Raw genomic sequence first — 22,275 nt, 5'->3', positions numbered from 1 at the left:
TGCCTGGCTGTTCTAGTAAGATGATCAAACAGGCTGGGCTTTAACTTCACAAGCAATACACACCATTTGGACTGCTTGCCTTTGAACGGGTCAAAGATAATTTCAAAGCAATCTGCAAAACTAATGGGTACAAACACGGCTGCCAAAATCTGCTTTTGATAAAACTGCATCTACAAAATGCTTGTTGACATTCAGAAGTTGGCCCTCGAGCCTCCCTGCAAGGCCAGGGTGTAAGGAAAGGTCACATCCACTGTGGACTTGAAAACAAAATGAAGGCAACAGAAGGAAATGGGGAAGTGTTCCTCAAGACTAAAGCAAGATGCACCAAGCAGAGGGCAGCACACAAGGCAGGAAGGTTTACAGAAGGAATTACTCACCTCATCAGACACTTTAAACCTCTTCAGCAATGCCACAACCTTCTGTTTGAAGTTTTGTTGCTGCAAGTTAAAGACACTTTTACATAAGTAAAGCATTATTAAGTGAGCTGTTTTCTCCCAGCCTGCAAGAAGCCAGACATCTGACACTGGTGCTACCCTGCTGTTTAAAATCAAACAGCACCTGGTGCCACAGACCACCTCCCTGCTGTCCTTACACTAAAATCAGCTTTTCCACACCTGTGATAACTTCATTACCACCAGTGGTAGGTCCCACTCCAAGGAGCACTGTAAATCTGAAAGATGGCACTCCACTTTTGGTTGGACACACAATGGATAACAATTTTTATCTGCCAGATCACCTCCCTGAGCCTTTTTGATATATTCCTGGAAAACACCTGAAAGTCAACTTTTCTGATTCTTAACAAGGCTGAGCCAACATAGAGAACTACCCACTGACCCCAAGAACAAATGTGATTTTTACCACCAAAGTATGGGGATTTTTTTGCAGGAGTTTGCATGGCAGGTTCATTTATTTCACTAGCAGCACTGGTGAAAAGCTGTGGCACTTATCCTCAGCACTTGCCCCGTCACACAAATGTTTCTCAAGTCACACTCCCAGATCCTGGGCACAGCAGGAACTAAGGCCAGAACAACACAAGGCAAACTGCTGCCCCCCTTTGTGCTTGCTCACCCCCAGGTGCTCCCCCTTTTGCAGGATCAAAGAGCTGAGGTTTGCCCAGCCCTTCTCTGCCTGTCACTGACAAACCTGATGTGCACATCCTTGAGAAAGGCCCAGGTCTCAGTACTGGTACAGAGCATCTAAGGTGGCATCCTTGTGTCAGGAGGAAAGGGAGGTGAAATGGCTGGCACCAGGCCACTCTGAGGTGAAGAAAGCTGCTCATTTGCTGACTCTCATGAGGTCTTTCCAGTCTAACTGCCTACTCCCAACTCTGGCCTCAGACACTTCACACAGACTGCATCCTTTATCTCTGAGCTCCTATCCTGCAGCTGCAGCCACCTTCCAGACAGCTGAAGCTTAGGTGAAATAAATCCAGCACACTGTCCCAAGACAGCCCTGTTTCCATCCCCACTGCATCCCTGAGGCTGAGTGACAGTTCTCCTCTGGCTCAGGGCGTCAAGCAAGATACCCTGACACAAGAGTGACAGTTCTCCTCTGGCTCAGGGTGTCAAGCAAACCCATCCATGACAACACCTGGGCCCAGTTCAGCAGCCCACGGAGGGGGGGACACTCAGCATGCAGCAGATGGGGTGACATGGCAGGAGCTGTTTGCTGGCCTGAATGGCTTCATAGAGAGCAGATCTGGTTTGGAGCTGGCCTGATGGTAACTTAACTGGCATCACCAAACCCAGTTTTGCACCATCTGGACCCTCAGCATGGGTTCAGAGGTCAGGGCTGGAAAGGCACTCCTCTTATGGGTTCCTTGCTTAATACCAAGCAGTGGATTTTGTCCTGACTGGTCACTGTTCAAAACAATACAGACACCAAGGGTACAAACTAGCACACTCCTGGTCTCACAGGAAGGATCTTTATAGTGACAAATTCAGGTCAAAACAGGGTTTATCAGACCTCATCAAAACATGGATTTCAGAAAAAGCCTTAGACCATGGTGTGGTGAAGCACAAGTCCCTGCTCCACACGAGTGCAGCGTTGCAGGCACACCCATGCTTGTGAGGGAGGTTGGACAGCCACATGCATCTTTCTAAAGCTTCTATGTATACCATATCCAGCTACTTCTTTTGCCTCAGCACCACATGAAGTGGTGCTGAGGCAAAAACCCGAAGTTTATCCATCAAGCTCCAACTCCTGACTAAGCCACTTCATTTTGAGAATCTCTCACTGGCCTCTTGTAGCAGACACAGGGCTGGCTACGGCTCCATGGAGAGATGTTTAGAGATAGGTATTTGCTGAGTTATAGGAATTGTACCAGGAGTCCTCACTCTGGTCCTCCTTATCTCTCTGTGACCCATAGGCTAGTTTACCTAACCCTTACAATTGGTCAGTTTTCAATCCTCCCTAACCCTATAAAAGAGGCTTCTTTTAGAAGAACAGCTATCAGACCCTTCGCGAGATCTTCAGAATAAACCATCGTGGATTTCCTGAAGCCGCCTTCTCCTCTCTCATTTTCATCTGCCTTCCAGGAGCCACGGCCAGCCGCAGCCCCTACAGCAAGCTAAGAGCTGAAATCACAAAAGAGCTGACTTTCACTAAGAGCTGACAATCACTGAGCTTGCTCGGGGTCTCGGCTGTGCGGCAGTCTGGCCTAGGGCACCCCAGCCTCCAGAGGGCTGAGGTGTCCAGCCTTGGGCTGCTTGCCTTGGGCGCTTACCCTGCGGGGAACCAGCTGTCCGGCTAAGAAGCTAGCCCCTGTGGCTTCATTATTTTTCAGCCTCTCCCATGCAGAGCACAAATAGGAGAGCTTTCCTTCACTTAGAGCTGCTTTCAGGACTTACATGAGCATGGATCCTGCACTGGTTTCTTCATGAGAATGGAATTTCATACACTTGCATGACTTTTGGAGCTCCTTAACCTTGCAGCCAAGGGACACTCAAGACATGCACACACCTTGGATGGCCCCACTGCCTGAACTGGCTGCTCTCTCTAGCTCTTCACATGCTGTGACCATGCCCCCAAGCTCCATGCTGGGCCAGCATGCCTGGTCTCCCACAAGCCACATGCACTGCACATCCTGGCCAAAGCCCATCAGTGTTAGTAAAACTGATTTCCACCGACCCTGGTTATGGACGTCGTTCTTACTATCGATCTCCGCTGCTTCTTGGGCTTCCCCATCTCGTACTCATCATCATCCAAATCCTGAACAGAAAGAGGATTCCCGTGTTACCTTGGTCATTCTGAGACACATGAGCATTTAAAAATGTTCCTTCTATGCAGATGAACCTGCTGCTGTGTCTTCCAGGCATCCAGCATTTGCCTTTATTGCAGTTATGATGGTAGAGGAAAAAGGAAGTGAGACAGGTCTGCAGGGACAGGAATAACAGCTTGGAGAAGCAAAACAGCCCTAGCTCTACATTCAAGGAACAAGGACAGTCACAGCCCCACGTGTTGGTGGGTCCCTCTCTCAGTACCCTCTGACAGGTGATGCCAGAGTCTAAAGGCAAGTAAGACCCAAATTCAAAAGCATCTCACATCTAGTCAGGGGATTCTCCATAAGGACCTATTGTGCAAAAGGTATTAAAGACTAAAAGCTGCCTTAGACCCCACTGGCTCTTTAACTACAGCTGGGGATCCAGTTGGGCTCTTTGAATCCAATGAGCACTATAGAAGCAATCAAATGACTCCCTGACCATTAAGCAGAGAAGCACAAGGATGCCAATGTTTTTCCAGAGAGCTCAAGTCCAAACACGTGAACAGATAAATCACAGCATGGTAGAAGAAATGGGTTACTGTGCAGGCCCTCTCCACTGCAGCTGAGCACTTGGTAACAGTCTCACACTGGCATGGTTTAGATACAGAAATAGGCTTTTAGTTTCAAGCAGGAGCTGGGAGTGCACATGCTCCACTGAGCCCTCTCAGGGAGAAGCCATGCCCTGAACAGTACCTGGCCCTGTACGGCATCATCACTGGCCTCCTGCTCAGAAGAGAAGCTCTCGTACTCTTCCTCGGAATAGTTGTCTGAAAGGGAAGGAAAGAGGGGAAAGATCCTGTGAAACTCCTTCAAGGTGAGGGCACGGTCTCATCTCAGGAGAAGAAAAGGCCAGCTGAAGCCACAAATCAAGAAAGGAGGCACACAAGGAGAAGATAAACTAGCAGGCATCTATCCGTGCTAGACCAGTGAGATGGGAATTGTCTGGAGGAAAGGAATGAGGAGAAACACACCCAGTAAGAAGGAAGGACCAGGACACAGATAATGCTCCTCCTCCTTTTAGTAGGAGGAGGAAACTTCCTCCCATTGGAACGTACCAACCACCTGGTAGACAGCAGCAAGTAGAGGTTTCTCCACAGGGGAATTTACTTTTCCCCCCAACATGTGCTTAACTGACTTAAAGGGGCAAGTGAAACACGACAAAACCTGTATGGAAATGACCCTTCAGGTGAGCTGCCCAGCCCCAGGCAGCAACACACAAACACCACACGTGCATTACCTTCAGCAGGTCACTCTTACAGCAGTGAGCAGAGGGCTGGTACCACATAAAAACATCACCACAAGTCTGAGCCCAGTGACTTCCTTATACATGGATTTAAACTTGATAAGCCAGGCCATCATCCCCAGCAAAACATGCTGCAGGCTTGCAGGTCTCATCTAAAGTTACTGAAATTTATTGTAGAATACTCAAAGGCAAAAGAAGATGGAAGAGTAGCTTCAATGTGAATCTCCTGAATAGAACACTGATAGCCAGGTGAGAAGCTACAGGCTCTCAAACCATCCACCAGTAAGGCTGGGAGAGCACTGGTGAGGACACAGCCAAGCCTTGCTGATGGCTCAGGTGTGGTGTGGCATGCAGGAGAAGCTCTGACAATTCAGTCCCCTACCCCTGTCACACTCCCTGCTCGCAGAGCAGCACTTTTGCAAAGTGGGTTTTCTTTGTACTGATCACTTATAGACACAGCAACTTGTGCAGACCAGTCCTCATCTGTCCCAGGAAGCATCCAAGCCCAGGTGGGGTAATTTAACTCCAGCTAGTTCAGGAAGACACTGGTCCTCAGAGAATGTGGCTGGACTCTCACCTGTAGACTTGATTTTCTGGCTGGCCTGCATAGTGCTGTCCTCGTGGTCGATTGGCTGACTTGACAAGGAGAAGATCCAGATTTCTGCCACCTTCACTGGAGCCTCTTTGATGTTGCTGAAAAGGCTCAGAACCTGGCCACCTTCTGTAGGGTGCTGCATGACCTTCGACAGAAATTAGGTAGAACGAATCTGCATTGAAGTGTATTTAAACTTGTATCCTTTGCATACTACAAGAGTTATTTATGTTAATGGAGTTACTCTACATTTCCAGGACCTTGTAACCACAGGAGCCACTTGCAGGCAATCCACAAGGCTAGTTGAGATTTTATCTGACTGCTAATGAAAGTGATGGAAGGAAACAAAAAACATTCTGGGCTTAACAGCTGATAAGATCACCCTTGAAGCAGAGTACTTGACTACCTCATTACTATGTACTTGCTTCCCCAGCACAGTACTGATTTGAATTATCAAGTTACCCACCTTCTGAACACCTAATGAAGGAATTTGATATTGTCTTAAAACCAAACAAAAGAGCCCATAAAAGCAAAAATTCTTGGTGAGATACAGATGTAAAGTACCTCCTCAAGAAAAATATCCTTGCTGTGGAGAGCTGACAGGAGAATCTCAGTGGAACCAGCCCCCACCCCAGGACAATGAAGCAGCAGGTCATGAAAAACAAGTCAGTGGTGGAGGCAGAGGGACATCTTGGTGCAGGTTTCTCCTTCCTTTGCCACTCCCAGCTCAGAGGTTTCTCCCCAGAATCTTGTGATCTTCTCTTGCCCCACCAGAGTGAGCGAGCCCATCCCCTCACCTGCACAGCAGCTTTCCTACACACACCAGGCTGCTCTGTCCCTCCTCACAGGGACCTAAACAGACCTGAGCTGACGAGGAACACATGTCCCCCTGCTCTGAAACTGCTCACTCTCAACTCCAATTCACTGCTTTGTTTCAACAGCTCAAGAGAACTTTTTCTTTTTTTTTAAGAAACGAGTCAGTGGAGTTTAGGGGTCATCATCCTATAAACTCCAAAGGGGAGGGGGGGCTTCTAAAATCAGTTTTCCTGAAGACTTCAATTTCATAAATATTCCAGATGAGCTGGAAAGGAACTATTTCCTAACATCGTGAACCTTTGAACATTTTTGACCTTCTAACCCCAGTCAGCTGACATTACAAACAGACATAAGAAAAACCACATGTAGCAGCAGCAAATGCCCAACACTTAGAAGTTCACCAGTGACTCTAATTAATGGGCCCACATGTTTTCTGCCTTACAGCACTATTTACTTTCTGGTTGTCCAACAAATCAAACAGTACAGGAAAAATGTTAGCGGCAACACCATGCCAATTCAAATAAGGAGCTCACCACTCACTGCAGGGCTGAGGGAACTGCACTCACACAAGAGAAGCACTCTTTAGAGTGAATTATTTAATATAATAATAACTCACCACAGCAGAACACTGGCTTATTTTGGATAAAAGTCATTTGTTGACAGAATGCAGTCTGATGAAAAATATTGGTGCGAAACTGAACTTGCTACTGCTAAGCCCATTTCTAAACACTCAGACACTGAAACAGCAGAGATTAAACAGGGCATGAAGTAACAAAGCATGGAGCTATGCCATTCAGAAAGCCTTTGTGAATAATTTATCCATTCTCGACTCCAGCATTAATTTTATAATTTACTTCTCATGAATAGAGCTCCACCTAAATCACCAACAGCCATGAAATAACAATGACCAAGGGTTTTTCAAGCAAATGAGAGAAATTACTTAATCCTGAACTCTCATACTGTGGCACTGAGAAGCACAGCAAATCTTGCTTTAACTTTACCACTTCTCAGGGTTGGAAGGCTTGCCCAAGTGACTCTGTCTCATTCTGCACTTTTGATCTGGACCCCCTAACTCTAATAAAGCCACAAAACAATAACAAAACCCTCAAAAGTCAGAAAGGTGAAAGCTTCAGCTATTAACATATGTAGGCAGAAAACACTCAATATTACTGCTAAGTAAAAATCTGGTTAAAATATTGCCCTGTGAATATTGATTGCAGCTATTAAGAAAGCTACTTGAAATCCTGTCAGGTCCTTCTCAATGAGGCAAGTGACAACAGTGGGTTTGGAGAGAAGGGAAGATGTCCAGGTGTGTAAGCAGACCCTGTGAAGAGCAGCTCACCTCAGCCATGCTGATGCATCCCACAGCCAGGGTCTTGTAGCCTAAAATGGTTCTGTTCTTGTAGCGCTTCCGCCGCTGCAGCATGATCTGGAGCTTGTTGCCTTCTCTCTTCAAGAAGTGAGGGTACTGAGGTGGGAAACACAGTGGAAAAGTTCATTTTGCTTCTTGGCAATATCTCCCAAGCTTCGTGGATAACCTCCATTCCTAAGGAACAGCCCCAGGACTTTTCTAAGTGCCTGCAGCTCACTCACACTCAGTGCACAACTCTTCATTATCCTGGGGAAGACTCTGCCCAAACAGCTCAGACAGGCACTCCAAAAACACAACCCAGGCACTCAGAGCAGCTGCAGTTTGGGAAGGGCTGGGCCCAGGGAGGTGAGCAGCCTCCAGGAGACGCTTTCCCCAAGAGCTCAACAGAGGATGCCCAGAGGTAGAGCCCTCATGGGCTGCCCTGCACAAGCAGTGTGCAGGGCAGGGACAGCCACAGACCCCCACTCTCTTGGCAGGACACTGCCTTCCCTCCAGCACAAGGACACCTCTCAACTGGTTGCATTTTAAGTAATTAAGTCAAGAAAAAAAAAACTGTCCTACTGCCAGGTTTTGTTGCAAAGACATAAATCCTCCCAAGGCACATTCCATACAAGAAAATACATTTGTTTATACACCTCCTTCAGCAAGTTCCCAGGAAGAGAAAGCTGTGAAGCCAAGCAGAGACTATTAGGGAATGAGTAAGGCTAACCATAACCATGAAGGAGAAGCTGTCCAAAGGAAGAAAAGTCTTCAAGGAAAGATAAAACAGCAACCTGACCAGTTCTCATCCCAAGAAGAGAGGAGACTGGGACATGTGCTCCAAATATCCAACATAAATAGTACTAAATAACCAGCAGACAGGAGAACCTAATTGCCAGGATCTCAAAGAGGACATTCCCAAGCAAAGGATGTTTCTCTTGCAGGGAAGAACTACTTTCTTTTTTTTCCTTGGGACATTATGAAAATTAACTTCCTACCCACTTGATAAAATCAAATAGCAAACCCCACCAGAAACCCCTGAGATACTAATTTGCAGTCCAGAGCAAGCCTGACTGCTCGGCAGGGAGCTGGGAGCAGCGGCCACCCAAACAAGGAGAATACTAATTAGCTGATTGCTGATTGCCCTGCGAGGGCAGGATCTACTGCTCACTGCCCCAGGCCGAGGCATTGCAAAGAGAGGAACAATCCATGTAGATAAAAGACAATCCCAAAACACACAGAGCCTGTAACTCTACAGATGTGCAACATCCCTAAGGAAGGATGGAAGAAGTTATTGGAGAGAAGGGGCAGGAGGGGCTCAAAAAGCCAGAGGCACCTTTCACACTCAGATTTACCATTTCCTTGCTTCTGGGACCCTTCTACATGTTGGAAGGGAAGTAGGGAAGAGGGACTCCTTGCTCTCAGTTCACAGCATTGGAGCCACAGTAAGGCTGCCTAAGTACAAACCTAGAACTGGAGTCCCAAGTCACCCTTGGTGCCAGGCCACCTCAGTTTGAATGTGTCCAGTTTTCTGGGATTAAACAGCCCAAGTTCACAGATGTGCAAGTTTCTGTTTTTCTCAGCTGTACTGCCTGGCCACCTCTGATGAGCATTGACAGAGGTGGTAAAGGAAGGAACTGAGAGACTTGGGCCACTCAGCTCCTCCATCAAAAGCAAGGCCCTCCAGAAGATGAGCTATTTGCATAGCACAGTCCAGCTTTTTTAACACCAGCCATGACTTATCAACTCTCCAGAATTGCTTCAACACAGACTTTTCAGTGATTGTCAGTCCTTGACAGAGATTGGAGAGGAAAACAGTTTGGCTCAAAACGTTTGAAAGCTTTTATAGAGGGAGCACCAAACACTTCAAGGCACCTCTGTGGGGTGAGAAAATGCACACACCAGAACAGTGAGAGTCAGGGCAAGACTTTTTCTGAAGCCCCAATAATGTAATCTCTCCCATCTGGAAAGGTTTATTAGATTAAAGACAGGAATTAAGTGCAGAGCTCTTAATTAATGCCAGAGAGCTGTGATGTTGTGTTTGGAATATGTGGGGAATTTCCCTGGGCTCTGTGAAACCCTCAGAAGTGTGGGTCAGGAGAAGCAGACATTCCAGCAGGAAGGGTGATGACAGCTCACCTGCCAGAAGGGCTGCTGCTGGCTTAGCTTTAGCCCTAGCTAGGAGGGGAAGCAGGACTGCCCAGGGCACAAACTCCAGTCTCAGCTGTGTAACAGGGCAGCAGGAAACTCCTCCCTTCAGTTTGAGCCAAACACCAGGGGCTGCTCACTGCTGCACCAGCCAGCAGAACAGCCCTAGCTCAGCTCTGGCAAGGGAACACTCCCTGCAAAGGACAGGAATGTCACCCAGGAGAAGGAACTGAGCAGGCAGGTGGCACCAAGGCACAAGGGGCTGCAAATCCAGGCAGGCAGCACAAAGCCAGGCACACAGTGTCTAGAGCTGACTGCAATGTGGAGACACTGACTGCTGCAAGACAACAAAACCCTGCTCTGTAACACCTACATGCTTTTACTTTGTGGCCCATCAGCCCTCTCAAATATATCCCAGGCACTAAATTCAGATTGTAGCTGAATTAAGTTATGGCTGCTAGCTAGAAGTAGCTTTCAGCCATTGTCCAATTAAGCAGCAGTAAAAGCTGATATAAAAATCCAGCTGTGCCATTTCAAGAATGCTTCCCAGGCCTTACTGCATCCAAGACCACCAACCCTTCCTGCAGTCAGAGACCAGCAGCATCTCTCACTCTGCTGAAGGCTCAGTGTCACAGCCACTCCTCTCCCCTGCTCTGGCTCAACCCTCAGCCCCATCAGGGGAAACAGTTAAAGGCAGTGCTCTGCATCCTGCTGCAGCATTGCTCTGAGCCCTAGGAAAAAACCCAACACACCACAATCCAAATGAATTCCTAAAAGATCTGCAGACTTCCTCCTTGCTGATACAGGACTGGCAGAGGGAGACCTGGCTTGTCTTACAGCTTTGCTCCCAACCATGGGAAAGCTGCAGCCACAGGATCCAGGTGTAGATATTCCCGGCATGCAGCGTGATTATTCCTGTTCACAAAACAGGGGATGCAGTGCTGCAGTTAACCCAGCCATCTGCTTGGGCAGCTGCAGGGTTATCATCTGCCTGCAGTGAAAGCTTACCTGCTTCAGCTTGCACAGGTCTGAGTAACAACCAGCCTCACATCCTCACCTGAGCCTTTCTCCTAACCAAAGTCCTGAAGTCAAGATCTAATCCACAGTCACAAAACAAGGATAATCCAGGTATGAATTCTCCTGAGGTCTGTCTGGCTCTGCTCTGTGTGTGCAGGATCCTCTCTCACTTTCAGCAAGCCAGCCCTTATTTACGTTATTTCCCTGCTCAGGAGGTAGCACAAGGGCAGCAGGCTTTGAAGAAAAGAGAAACCAAAAAATGCAATTGTTCCAATTCACAGTTTTTTCTGTGACCCCAGAGCCAGGAGTAACTACAAGCACACTGCTCCTGCTTCCCCAAATGGTGCCTCCCTCAGCAACTGCAAATCAGAGACTCACCTGACTCATTCCTAGTACTGCGTACTGCCTTCTGTCAGCCTGACACTCCACACCACCCTCACGGCTGCCATCCTCCACTGCCTGCTCATTAAGAAGGCAACAAAAGGCAAAAAACTCGCTGTGCTTCAGCTCTTGCCACAGCTATGCATTGAAGAGGAGAGCCTGCAAAGCCTTCCTGCTCCAGGATGCACTGTGGAGGAGCTGGGAAGGCAGCGTCCTGACAGGCCATTCAGACGAGCTGTGCTGCTGCTGCTCACCAGGACCTGCAGCCCGGAGGCACCAGGCAGCCATGCCCCCTGCAGACCAGCCCGGGGGAGCAGCAGCAGCCCCGGAGCAGCCCGTCCAGCCTACCTGCAGCGAGAAGGTCAGCGCCAGCTCCGTCTCCACGTGTCCGCTCGGGGGCAACACGATCTCGTGGGAGCGCAGGATGCGCTTGGAGCCCTGCAGGGAAACAAAGTCCAGCAGCGGGTGAATTGCCCCGAAGGCACCTCTCACATCCCATCCCAGCCCTGTTTACTGCACACCAGGAAACGTTGTCAGGGACTACCACAGAGAAGTGAACGGATGGCTCTGACCTTGTACTTCTGTGAAATATTAATGAGATGAAAGGGAGATATTTGACTAATAAAGATTTGGGCATATTTACTGTCCCTAACTGCAACAATGCAGCTTTTGTTTCGCCAAACCCTAGCACTGGAAAGCTGTGAGTCAACCCCCATCCCCGGAGTCGAAGTCTCCCATTTTCACTTCAGCCAATAGGTCCATGGCTCTTCCTCTCCTGGGTCTGGAGGCTGCAGCATCATGCTTTAATCTCCGGCATTAGCCATGGCAGACTGGGCTTTTCTTTTTGTGCACATCACCCACCCCGGGGAAAATGGGGACTTTAACCTGTTTAAACAATTGCCAGTAGTTAGGGATATTAAAGAAAAAACTCACTAAGCATCTCAGTGGAGTCTGGAGATTTAATGTATCACAGGGCAACTCCAAATCAACCCTGTGTGTGTGGGCTGCCTTATGCTAACAGAGTTACCAGGCTATTTACTGTGTGAGCATTTCTTTTCAGGGAATGTTTGAAGGAAAACTAGCAGGAAAACATGACAGACTGCTGCCTAGCAAACCCTTCTGCATTGTTCAAACACAGTGGCAAGTTTCAGAGGTCTCTGGCTCAGCATTCTGCTGAGGCTGCAGATCTGGCTTTGTCCAGACAGGCTGATCTCCCAGAAGCACAGAAATGTAGCTCTCGAAAAAGCAGCATCTGGGAAATCAGAGACAAACTGGGGAGGGGGGTAAACACCTCCAAGCTACATCCAGGGGGAAATGTGGTTTGCCCCATCAGCCTCAGAGAGCATCAGGAGATGAGACAGCAGCAGAGCCTCGTCTACATCCCCCCTTCCCCAAAGGCACGGCTCAGGCAGCCCCAGCAAAGGCCGCAATCTGCAGTGGTGCCTCAGCCCTGCACAGCTCCAGCTCCTCTCTGGGAACACCGAGGTGCCTGAGCTCCAGCAGATCTGACAGCACACAACAGAGCAGAGCCAGGCACCCCCGGGCTGCCCCCAGGACAAGCAGCACATGTGCCAGTGAAGCACAGCCAGCCTGGCCGCTGGCAACAGCGGCAGCTGTTCCATTTGTGCAAAGCTCCCAATGGCAGCAATCTTGCTTTGCTGGTTACGCAACCAAAATCTAATGAAAGACCAAATATAGTTGCTTTTAAAAGACCGCAGCAGATAAACAGAGCAACGGCTCGGGAAATCCAGCTGACAGCTCTTTGAACATCTCTGCTCTGGAGGCTGCAAGGAAACATGGGAGATGCAGGTAAGATGCTCTCATTAGGTCTGAATTCAGTCATCCCCTCTGGAAGGGCTCTGGTGTCTGACAACTTGCGAGCAATTCCCCACACAAAGGCAGTCATTTGACAGAGACCATGTATGTGATGATCCAGTACCACCAGCTTCAAACAATAGCCATGTCAGAAACCTGAGTGCTGGCAAATAAAGCATCCCTGGAAAAGATTGTCAGCATCAGCATCATAACCTGCAAGCTCTGAAGGGATTTTAATAGCAGGGCCTGGTGTAGAGAGGACTGCTCAGGTTCCAGTGTTTGAACCCTGCAGCAATGCAGACCACAACACATACACAAAATGGGATGTGAAACTCCCACAGGTTAAAATTCCCTTTGGATCTGGGGGTCTGGACAAGCTTTCACCTATAGAAAGTGTAGGCAGCAGTAGTCTGGACAGGAAAAGAAGGTCTTGCTCTAATAAAAGCTTCTGAATTCTTCAACCCAAGTCTGGCACTCTCTGGGCATAGATCAGTCTCTGACAAGCCTCAGGTGCTTACAGTGATGCATTCATCATCTAGGAGTACAAACATATGGAGAGCTTTCAGCCTTGATAAGCAGTATCTGACAGCCTGGAAACCCACAGCAGCGCTTCTTCTGAGGCTGCCACAAATCCAGGTGTGTGAAGCAATTCCCTGCCTTTCTGCCCTCTGCTGTGGGTGCACAAACCCCCTCCAACTTAAGAGGGGCACATTTTTATCCTAGCTGGATCACTCAGAGATGAGAGATACCAATTAAATCTTCAGCTATGTGTTTTTTCTTCCTGATTTCACCTTTCAAACGAGACTTTGCATGCTTTGACACAACCAGCTCTCTGCAGGGGTTTGCCTAGCTCTTCATTTGAAAAGCAGCAGCTTTTCAGCCCAGGTAATGTTCTACTTATAGGTCTGCTAGGCTTTTCCTGGTTAAGCACTTTAGGGTTTGCAGTGATGGGAGCACGCGGGCCCAGCCGATGCTGTGACGCACCGATACCCTTCCTCCCCAGCCCGCCTCCAGGCAGAGTGACCTACATGGAGGCACCTAATTAAATGGCACAAACATCTGCTGTGAAGTGGGTTATTTACCTAGGATGACAACTGTATTTTAGGAAAAGCAATTAATCTGTACAGGCACCCTACAAACCCACTGACAAGCCTGGCTACAGACTCGACAGCAGAGCTGCCCAGCAGCAGGGGAAGGCCCAGACTCCCCCAAACCAAGACCCAGTTACCAAGATGTTCAGCCCCAGACTGGTAAATAGAGATCCAGGCTTGGATTTAGTGCCAGCTCAGGAAGAAAAGGGGACATGTGATCTGTGAAGAGCATTTTTACATGCAGATAAGCTCATGCTGAGCCATTGGTGAACAATATTTTTCACTTACAATACTGAAATTAGTTTGGAACATGGGAGAAGGGTCAGAAAAGAGTCTACACAGATCCAGAACACCCTGATGGACTTGGGAAGAAGTCTGTGGATGCAAGGTGGAAGTTGTGGAAGTTGCAGAAATTAAAGAAGTCTGTGGATCCTTACGTGGGGGTAAAGCTCAGTTTGGGCACCTGCCAGTATTCTCAGTCAAACAGCACAACTCTTAGAACTGGGCAGTAATTACCTGCATTTTGACAGCAATGACCCCGGAAATAAGCTCCTTATCCAATTCCTTTAAGACTACCAGTTTCTTTAAAGTCAAGCTGCACAACCTGCAAACAGGAACAGAAGATAAACAGTTACAATCATGTCTGGAAAAGGAAAAGCTCTAATCAGCTTTTACAGGCAGCAGTATCCCACTCTGAGGGAGAAGAGGCTCCAGACACAAGCCCCATGCTGATACAAAGACAGCAGAAATATATGAGGTGAGGCTCCCTTGGCTTTCCAAGCTGAACTTCTCCAACCTTTCATAAATACAAGGAGGTGGCCAGGGGGTGCATCTGTCTCTGATACAGACCCATGGCCACACGAGAGCCCCAGACAGCACTGGCCTCCACTGACCACAGCCTGGGAACCCGTGCTTTGAGTCAGACCAAAAGCTCCAGGGTCAGAGGAATTAAATTCCAGCAATATGAAAGCATGGGGTCAATCTAATTTTAAACTTGTCTACAAGGCTTTCCTAGATTGTTGGCTTTTTCGGTTTCAGACTCCTGGCTCCCAAAGATCTCGCTCCCACCTCTTCTTGTCAACCCATACATTCTTCTGCTCACCCCCAAACAAAAGTGCTAGCAAGTGGCTCAGGCAAGGGCAGGGAGAAAAAAAGGAAAGAGAAAGGAGAAGACTCAAGTGGTGCCCTCTGGCCCTGGTGTTCACATGCCACACATATGCAAGTAAATCACATTCTTCACCCAGGCAATGCTACATTGTTCTGGTTAAAGCTGTTTGCACTTCTGCCTCTCAGCACAGGGAGCTTGGGAGCAGATGGAATTCAGCCTCTGCAGCCCAGTTCAGGCTCTGGGTAATGGGAACATTGGTGCTGTCACAGTTTCACAGAAGTTACCACCAACTGGGGGAATTTAGAAAGCATACCCACAAACTTCAGGGAAAGATAAACCTGAAGCCAAGAAGCCAAGACAGCTCAGTTTGAGGATATCAGAGGCCAGAGAAAGTTGCTGGACAGGCTGTAGCGACTAGACATCATCTGTCACACTGGCCAGGAGCCAGCACTGCCTTTGTGTCAGGTCCTTACTCCATGGCATGGGCATCCCTGGCCTCTGGCATGGAATGTTAGCAGGCATCAGCATTGCTCTTCTCAAACCCACTGCCGAGCTCTTTCTCCCAGAGAAAGAGCTCGGCAGTGTAACATCAGAGCTGTTCATGGAGGGGTGAAGTCCAGCAGTAGATGGGAATGAAAGAGAAGCTGATGCTGGATTTTGGCACAAGTGCCACTGACTGAAGCCTGCACTTGAACTACAGTACTTCACACTGGTGCCAGGTGCCTGACAAAGCAGCACTGCAAGGCTGACTTTCACCTCCACGACCTTTTCCACTGATTTGCTGCAATGCCTGAGGGTAGACAGGATCAGCCTGGGTGTAAAACAGCAGGAGAGATGCAGCCAAAGGTTCTTCCCAACGGAGGGGGGCAGGTGTTGAATCAAGTATTGCTGGTCTCATCCTGAAGCATGAAGCACCCATGGCTCTGCCTGGTCTCTCACACAAGGCCAGCAGCAGGGAAGAGCCAGGCTTATGGTCTGCACTCCAGCACATCTCCAAACACGTCCCTGCCAGCCTCTTCTCCACCCCAACCCATGCCATCTGTTCTCCCTCCTCATTTGCAAAGCTCTAGTTCCTGCTAAAACCCCCAAAAACCAAGAGAAGGAGAGGACTACAAGTTCTCTCCTTTGCAGAGCTTTGCATCGCAGGACAGCACAACCAGAGATGCTGCAGGAATTACCAAGAGGTACAAAAAACCAAGACTGCCTGGGCCTCTGTCCCCTCCTGTCCCCCTCTGTGTGCACTGGGAGTCAGGTGAAGCAGCATCTCTCAACCTGGAGCACAGGAGAGGGTGTTGGCCTTTCCTGCACATCCCAAACGAAGCAGCAGGCACAGACAGACACACGTGGGCCAGGATCTGGAACAGGGAGGCTGTGAAGCCGTTTGTTTTCTTTGTAATGCCATAGCTGGAGGACAATTGTGTTCAGCTTGCCAAAACCCACAGAGCTCCGGCCAGTCAGGTGCTGAGAGCAGAGGTAGGACAACACACTGGCATTGTCTCAGCTGACAGGCAAGGAACAAAGGCCTTTTCTCTCCAGCCCGGAGCTCGAGGATGGAAAAGGTATGGGAGGAAACAATGGTGTTCTCAGCACACAGAGCAGAGCACAAGGAGGGTGTTCTGTTCTCCGCCAGGCATTCCTTCAATTCATCATTTATGAGCTTTGATCAAACCCTGTGGAGCACTTGCTGCTGGGGGAAAAAAATTTAAAAAATTAAAAGCCTCCTTTACAGTGATCAGAAAAACAAAAGCAGTTTAAAAAGACATGGGACACATCTGCTTTCTTCATCCCCCATTGCTGGGCTGCTGGTACTAAAAGGCACGTCACACAAAAAACAATGGAATGTTTATCCTCTCAATGGCAGGGGGCAGGGTGTGTGGGGGATGGATAAAAATCAGTTTAAATCCCATCAAATCACTCTGACCCTCAACACACTATTTCAGTCTAAGTTGGCAGCTTACAAATCAAAGCAATCTTAAGAACACGTGGCAGAGAGGGGCCATACCTTACTCAAACCACAATGAGAAGGCACATGCCAAGTGTGTCCCTGCCACCAGCATGAGGATCCCGAACTACTCACAGGTACAGCAAGGATCTGGGTGCCAGAACTGCCTCTGATAGCACTGCACTTATCTTCCACCAAGGTTTTACTGTACCTCTCAGCAAGTCTCAGGGGTCAAAAGAGGGATCAGCCTCACTAGTCACTTCTATCAACAAGCCTGTTAGGTTAAACACCGCTAAGTCAAACAGAACAGACACGGCTGGAGCTGGGAAGACATGGAGAAAGAATAAGGCTACATTTGGAAGTGTCTGATACATATAGATATGATCTCTGTGAACACAGAGAAAATAACCTAGCACACACAAGGGGAACTGAGGAAGCCTCAGGTGTGGAGCTGAAAGAACCTGAAGTATTTTGAAAGCCTGGGATTGCACTTCGGGGGGTGCAGAGAAATCCTGTCTTTGCATGTTTCGGCAGTGACCTACAGCTGCACAAGGAGAGTTCAGCTAGCACTAAGTTAGATGAAGCAGACTTAAATAAGGACAGTGGAAATCTGAGCGCCAATATTTCCACCCTCTATTGGAGGTTCAGAGTTGATCTCCATGCCAGGAGCTCAGCTGGGTCCCAAACAGCAGCAGGAGCCTCTGTCCCCTCTGGCCACTGATGTGCCCCCATGGCAAGCAGGCACAAGGTACTTGCCTGGTCCTGTTCTCAGGTCAACAAATTGTGAGACAGCTTAATGCTACAATAAAACTGTAATTTTACACTGCTGCAAGAACAGAATTTTGAAGAGAAACCTCAACTGACACAATGGTTTCAGCTCGCCTTGCTAAAGCAAGTTGTGTTGAGCAGCTTCATCACCAGCCCTTTGTGTAAGGAGGCGTCTCTCTGCAAGGAACACAACATTTCGGTAACTGAGATGCAGCAAATATGTCCAGAACAACCAAATAAAGTGTCACGTTCTTTACTCACTGGATGTTTTGCTTTTGCATCCCTCTGAGTAGAAAGATCAGGAAAATAAACCCCCTCCAAGAAAAAGTCTGCCTTGCTGAATTAAATGTTTGTTTCTCCACAGGGAGCACAGTAATTGCACCGAGACCTCGTTCACGCAGAGACAGTCGAATCAACAGGAAGGAAAAATTAAAAATTAAAGACCTGCATTTTAATTAAACCCCACAGAAGTAGAGAATAATAACAGGATGCACCACAGTTATAGGGGACTCCAAGTACAAGAGGGGAGCTGGGGCAGGAAGACTGTAGTACACAGATAGCCTTTGTCCAGGTTAAGAGCTGTGAAGAACTGTTCCTAGAGCAAGTGTTCCATGCCAGGAGCACTCTCCTCTGAGGTCTGAAAACCTCCACCAGCCCATGGCTATAAGGAAGGAATTGGCTTCAGTTTGGCCACTGGACAGTTTCCCCTCATCCAAGTTATTTCAGCATTTCAGGACAGCAAGCAGCCTCCTAGCCTGGTGCTTTCAATGTCCACGCTGAGTGTTTTGCTTCGAGCTGACACTTCACATCCACATCAGTCCCAAAATAAACCACGAGCCACTGGAAGGAGAACTGGAGGGAAACACCCCCCTACACGGCTTGCCCAGACAAACAGAGCCATTCTGCACATAGCTACAGGGGTGTCTGTGCAGGAGAGGCCCCAGCCAGGAGCCCTGCACAGCATTTTGGGGACACAGCTGCTTCAGGGAGGTATGGATGTCTACAGCACACCAAGAGCCAGCTGCACCAGCAGCTTCTCAGGACGAAAAGAACAGCGCACAGACAAACCTGCTGCTGCACTTACATGCCAAAGGCAGGGCTCTGTATTGGCCTAAGAGCCAGCTAGGGAGAAGGCAGGGCAGAAGTACTGTCCTCTGATGTCACTGACACACCAGGTTTGGGCTCTGGTCAGGGGCAGCAGTAGGAGCCTCAGGAAGATGCTTCCTCACTTTCCAAAGCTTAATGAGACAACTCCCTCAACATGATCTAATCCTGGTCCCATTGTCAGGGAAGCTCCCAGGCGAGGTGAAATCAAAAGAGCAGGTCAGGCACCCCAGTTTTTGTCATGACAGAAACATAACCTGAGTAACCTGCAAAGAAACCTAATAGTCCTTCATTCACATTTCCCACTAAGCTGACCTTTAATCAGCTGTTCTGGCTATAGATCCATTTGAGTAAGGTTTAAGCAGCCAGGAAACAATTGCAGAGCCAGTATGTTCATTGTTCTTGTTCTCAAGGATCTTGAAATCCTCTTCCCAGCACTCATACAGAGAATTAAGCTCTTAAGATTCTAGAGACTAAGATCTAGAGAAATGCTGGAGCAAGCAGGTCTTGTTCAGCCAGGTAGGAGGATGGCAGCTTATTTTACACAGCAGGTTCTACCCAGAACCTCACAAGGACACACATGTACAGCCAGACACTACCCTTTTATAGCTGAAATACTGTCCTGCTCACTTCAAATAAATTACATATACACCTACTCCAAAATGAGCAAGCACAAGGGGGTGAGCATGTTAAAATTGCGCAGATCTGTAGAATTTTTACAAGATCCTAGAACTCCCCATGGGCAGATTTGCTACATGAAGTTTATATGACCAAGGAGTAAAGCACATCTGAATTTAGATACTCTAATCCAGCATTACAATTGGAAAATGCTGAGAAATGTCTTCCTTCAGTAGGTCAAGACATTGCTCTAGGGGACTCACCAAGGGCACAAGGGGATCAGGGTCCCTGCAAGCCAAATAACCCTGACTCAAAAAGCAGAGTTTCCATATTCCATTGGCACTTCTCATTTCTTAGTGCTTCAGCAATCTGGGAAGGAAAGGGCACTGCTGAGACACAGCACTGCTGGTGAGACACACAGGTGTTAAAACCAAACCTCCACAGCTCCACACACTCTTCAGGGAGCCAAGCAGAATTTTGGTGGCAGCTGTGTCACACACAACTCTTCTGACTACCTGGCCAAGACGTGACGTGTTCCAAGTCATACCTGCAGGAAATCAACCTGTCTGACACCAACTACTCACCTCCAGCTGCGTGCTCTGAACCGGGCTACTGAGAACCAGCAGCTTTCTCTCCCTTTAGGAAATCATCTCAGCAAGAGCAGGGGTAGCTCTTCACACATACAGGGGTAGCTCTTCACACATCTGTTGAGCTCAGTCAGATCTCAGTTCCTGCACACACTATACACTGGTTTCTTACTCTTCAATTTGATGATTTCAAATCCCTTCACAGGATGACTTAAAGGAAGGAAAAAACCCAACCACTGACAAAACAGGGATTAAATCTGTTTTTCAGAGAGACTATGGAGTATAAAGGAGTCGGTCAAACTCACCCATGTGTTCACACCATGCTGCCTGAAGAGCCAGGCATGGGCACAAATGCAGTTAAATACATCTCTTCTGGTTTGCCTCTTCCAAACCCAGCATCCTTCCAAGCCCAGAAAAACAGGACTGCACAGCATCCTGATACCAAAGTGAGCATCAGTGAAAGTGCCTGTGGTACTGGTGAATTAGGTTTGATCAATGTTTTCAAAGTTTTGAGGCAGTAGGAAGATGTATTATTAGCTTTAAAGAATAAAGTCAGCAAATAATGAAAAGCTGATTTCATGGTTAAGGCTCCTTTGACAGACATCAGGATGACATTTTCTACAGTACAGATGACACTAACACATTTGATATTTGTTGGGTTCATTCAGTAGTAGCTGGAGCAGCCAGAGGCACCACCAAGGAAGGGGATGGAGGCAGACCAGGCACAGCCACATCCATCAGACCAAAGGCTTGTGGCAGCTGTGGGTCTCACAAGCTTGCAGGAGACAACCATGGACTGCAGTAGAGCCCAGAAATGCCAATCTCCCATTTGAGCACCTACTGAGCTCTGCCAAAACACCAGTGTCAGGGAGGGGGAGCCTTTAGGACGTGGGCTGGACAAGCCATTTCTGTAGCTAGGGCTTAATTTCTCAGCTAGTCGGCAACAAAGCAAAGACACAATCCACTAAGTTTACGTGAGCCAGCCAGGGTGGAAGGCAGCTCCCACCACACGCCTCACACACTGGCAAAGAAACAGATACACAAATGAGCAAATGAACACACCCTAGACCAAAAAGAGACTCAAAAAAACAAATCAGGGGGTGGGGAATGAAGAGGAGAGATCTTGGCAGTCGCAACAAACCCAGCAGCCCTCCACTCCCTGGCTCACACTTGCGTGCCTTCCTTATGCAAGCTGCCCCAGACAGCAGCGCCTGTCACACAGCAGGCTGGCCACCGGGACTGCCTGTTCCAGGCATGCTGCAGAGCATTCCCTGCCTGCCCACAGCACTTCCCACCTGCCCCTGAGCCCTCCAGGACTAGCAGAGGCCACTTGAAGTCACCAGCAGCTGCGAAGGACCATGGGAGCTAAAGGCTTCCTGCTGTGTCCAATGCACCTTGCAGTTTGCAGAGCACATCTGCCCCTGCCTGCAGCAGCACAACACATCTGCCACAGTTTGCTGCAGCAGCACACCTGTCCCAGTTTGCTGCAGCAGCACACCTGCCCCAGTTTGCTGCAGCAGCACACCTGCCCCAGTTTGCTGCCGCAGCAGCAGCAGAACACCTGCCCCAGCGTGCAGCAGCAGCAGCACACCTGCCCCAGCGTGCAGCAGCATCCCCGTCCCAAGCTGCCCGTGTTGCAAGAACAAAGGCAGCACCCAGCCTTCCAGCACACACCCATGGGAATCCTCCCTGTGCATCCAGCTCTGTTAGAGGTGTCAGCAGATGAAAGGGTTAACCCTTCGTAAGTGCCTCAAGGCACAGGTTTTCTCCAGCACCTGCCTTGCCCGGATAACCTTCGCTCTCCTCCCCTATCCACGCCTCAGCCTGAGCACAGCATCCCCAAACACAGCAGCAGGCCGGGAGCTGGAACATCTCCACAGCAACTGGGGCTGTCACCGCCGCACCTCGCCGACTGCTCCGCAGCCGTGCGACAAACAGCGGCTCCGACAGACAGATAGACAGACGGCTTGCGGCTGCTCGCTCCCTCCGGGGCTGCCCGATGGCAAAGCCCCGCTCAGTGCCGCGGCAGGAGCGCTGCTCTCCGAGCACGCACTGCCCCAGCAGCTCCCGACCGCCGCCGGCAGGGCTGCAGGGCCGGCCCTTTCAGAGAGAAGCACTCCATCAGCCAGACCGGTTGGTATTTAGTATTTTCCTTTCCATAGCAGGAAGCACAGGTCTCCAAGGACTCTTACACTCTACTTTCAAAATGCTTGGTGTCATTCTGCTTTTTGTTCCCATTGCTGGACAGCCCACAGCAAGGGCCCACTGTGCTCTGCATGCTCCTGTCCCCACCTGGTACCCTGGGGAGACAGCACAGTCCCAGTCACAGCACACTGTCCCCAGGGCCTACAAATCTTTAGGGAAAAAGGACTCTGCCTCAAACATTCTGATCTTCCCCTTTGTCTGTAAATCAGCCATCAAGAGGAACAAAC

At 48.9% G+C, this 22,275-nt stretch overlaps 1 protein-coding gene across 8 annotated transcripts in view; it reads right to left on the bottom strand.

Moving 5' to 3' along the window:
• The window catches only part of PACS2 (phosphofurin acidic cluster sorting protein 2), a 77,840-nt gene that overhangs the window by 36,561 nt on the left and 19,004 nt on the right, over positions 1-22,275 (bottom strand). For 5 of the 8 annotated variants that reach the window (XM_050977406.1, XM_030226296.2, XM_050977407.1 and 2 more), the window contains exons 2-8: positions 14,233-14,320; positions 11,159-11,248; positions 7,256-7,381; positions 5,083-5,245; positions 3,956-4,029; positions 3,130-3,210; positions 378-437 (exon numbers count right to left, since the gene is read on the bottom strand). In XM_050977406.1, coding sequence (XP_050833363.1) covers positions 378-437; positions 3,130-3,210; positions 3,956-4,029; positions 5,083-5,245; positions 7,256-7,381; positions 11,159-11,248; positions 14,233-14,320 — 682 coding nt within the window. The remainder of the gene's footprint in view (positions 1-377; positions 438-3,129; positions 3,211-3,955; positions 4,030-5,082; positions 5,246-7,255; positions 7,382-11,158; positions 11,249-14,232; positions 14,321-22,275) is intronic. The other 3 variants (XM_050977408.1, XM_050977409.1, XM_030226298.2) reach the window with 1 other exon arrangement.

This window comes from Serinus canaria, chromosome 8 (assembly GCF_022539315.1).
Source record: "Serinus canaria isolate serCan28SL12 chromosome 8, serCan2020, whole genome shotgun sequence".
NCBI lineage: Eukaryota > Metazoa > Chordata > Aves > Passeriformes > Fringillidae > Serinus > Serinus canaria.
Note: the sequence above shows the minus strand (reverse complement) of the source record. Positions and strands in the feature narration are given on the sequence as shown.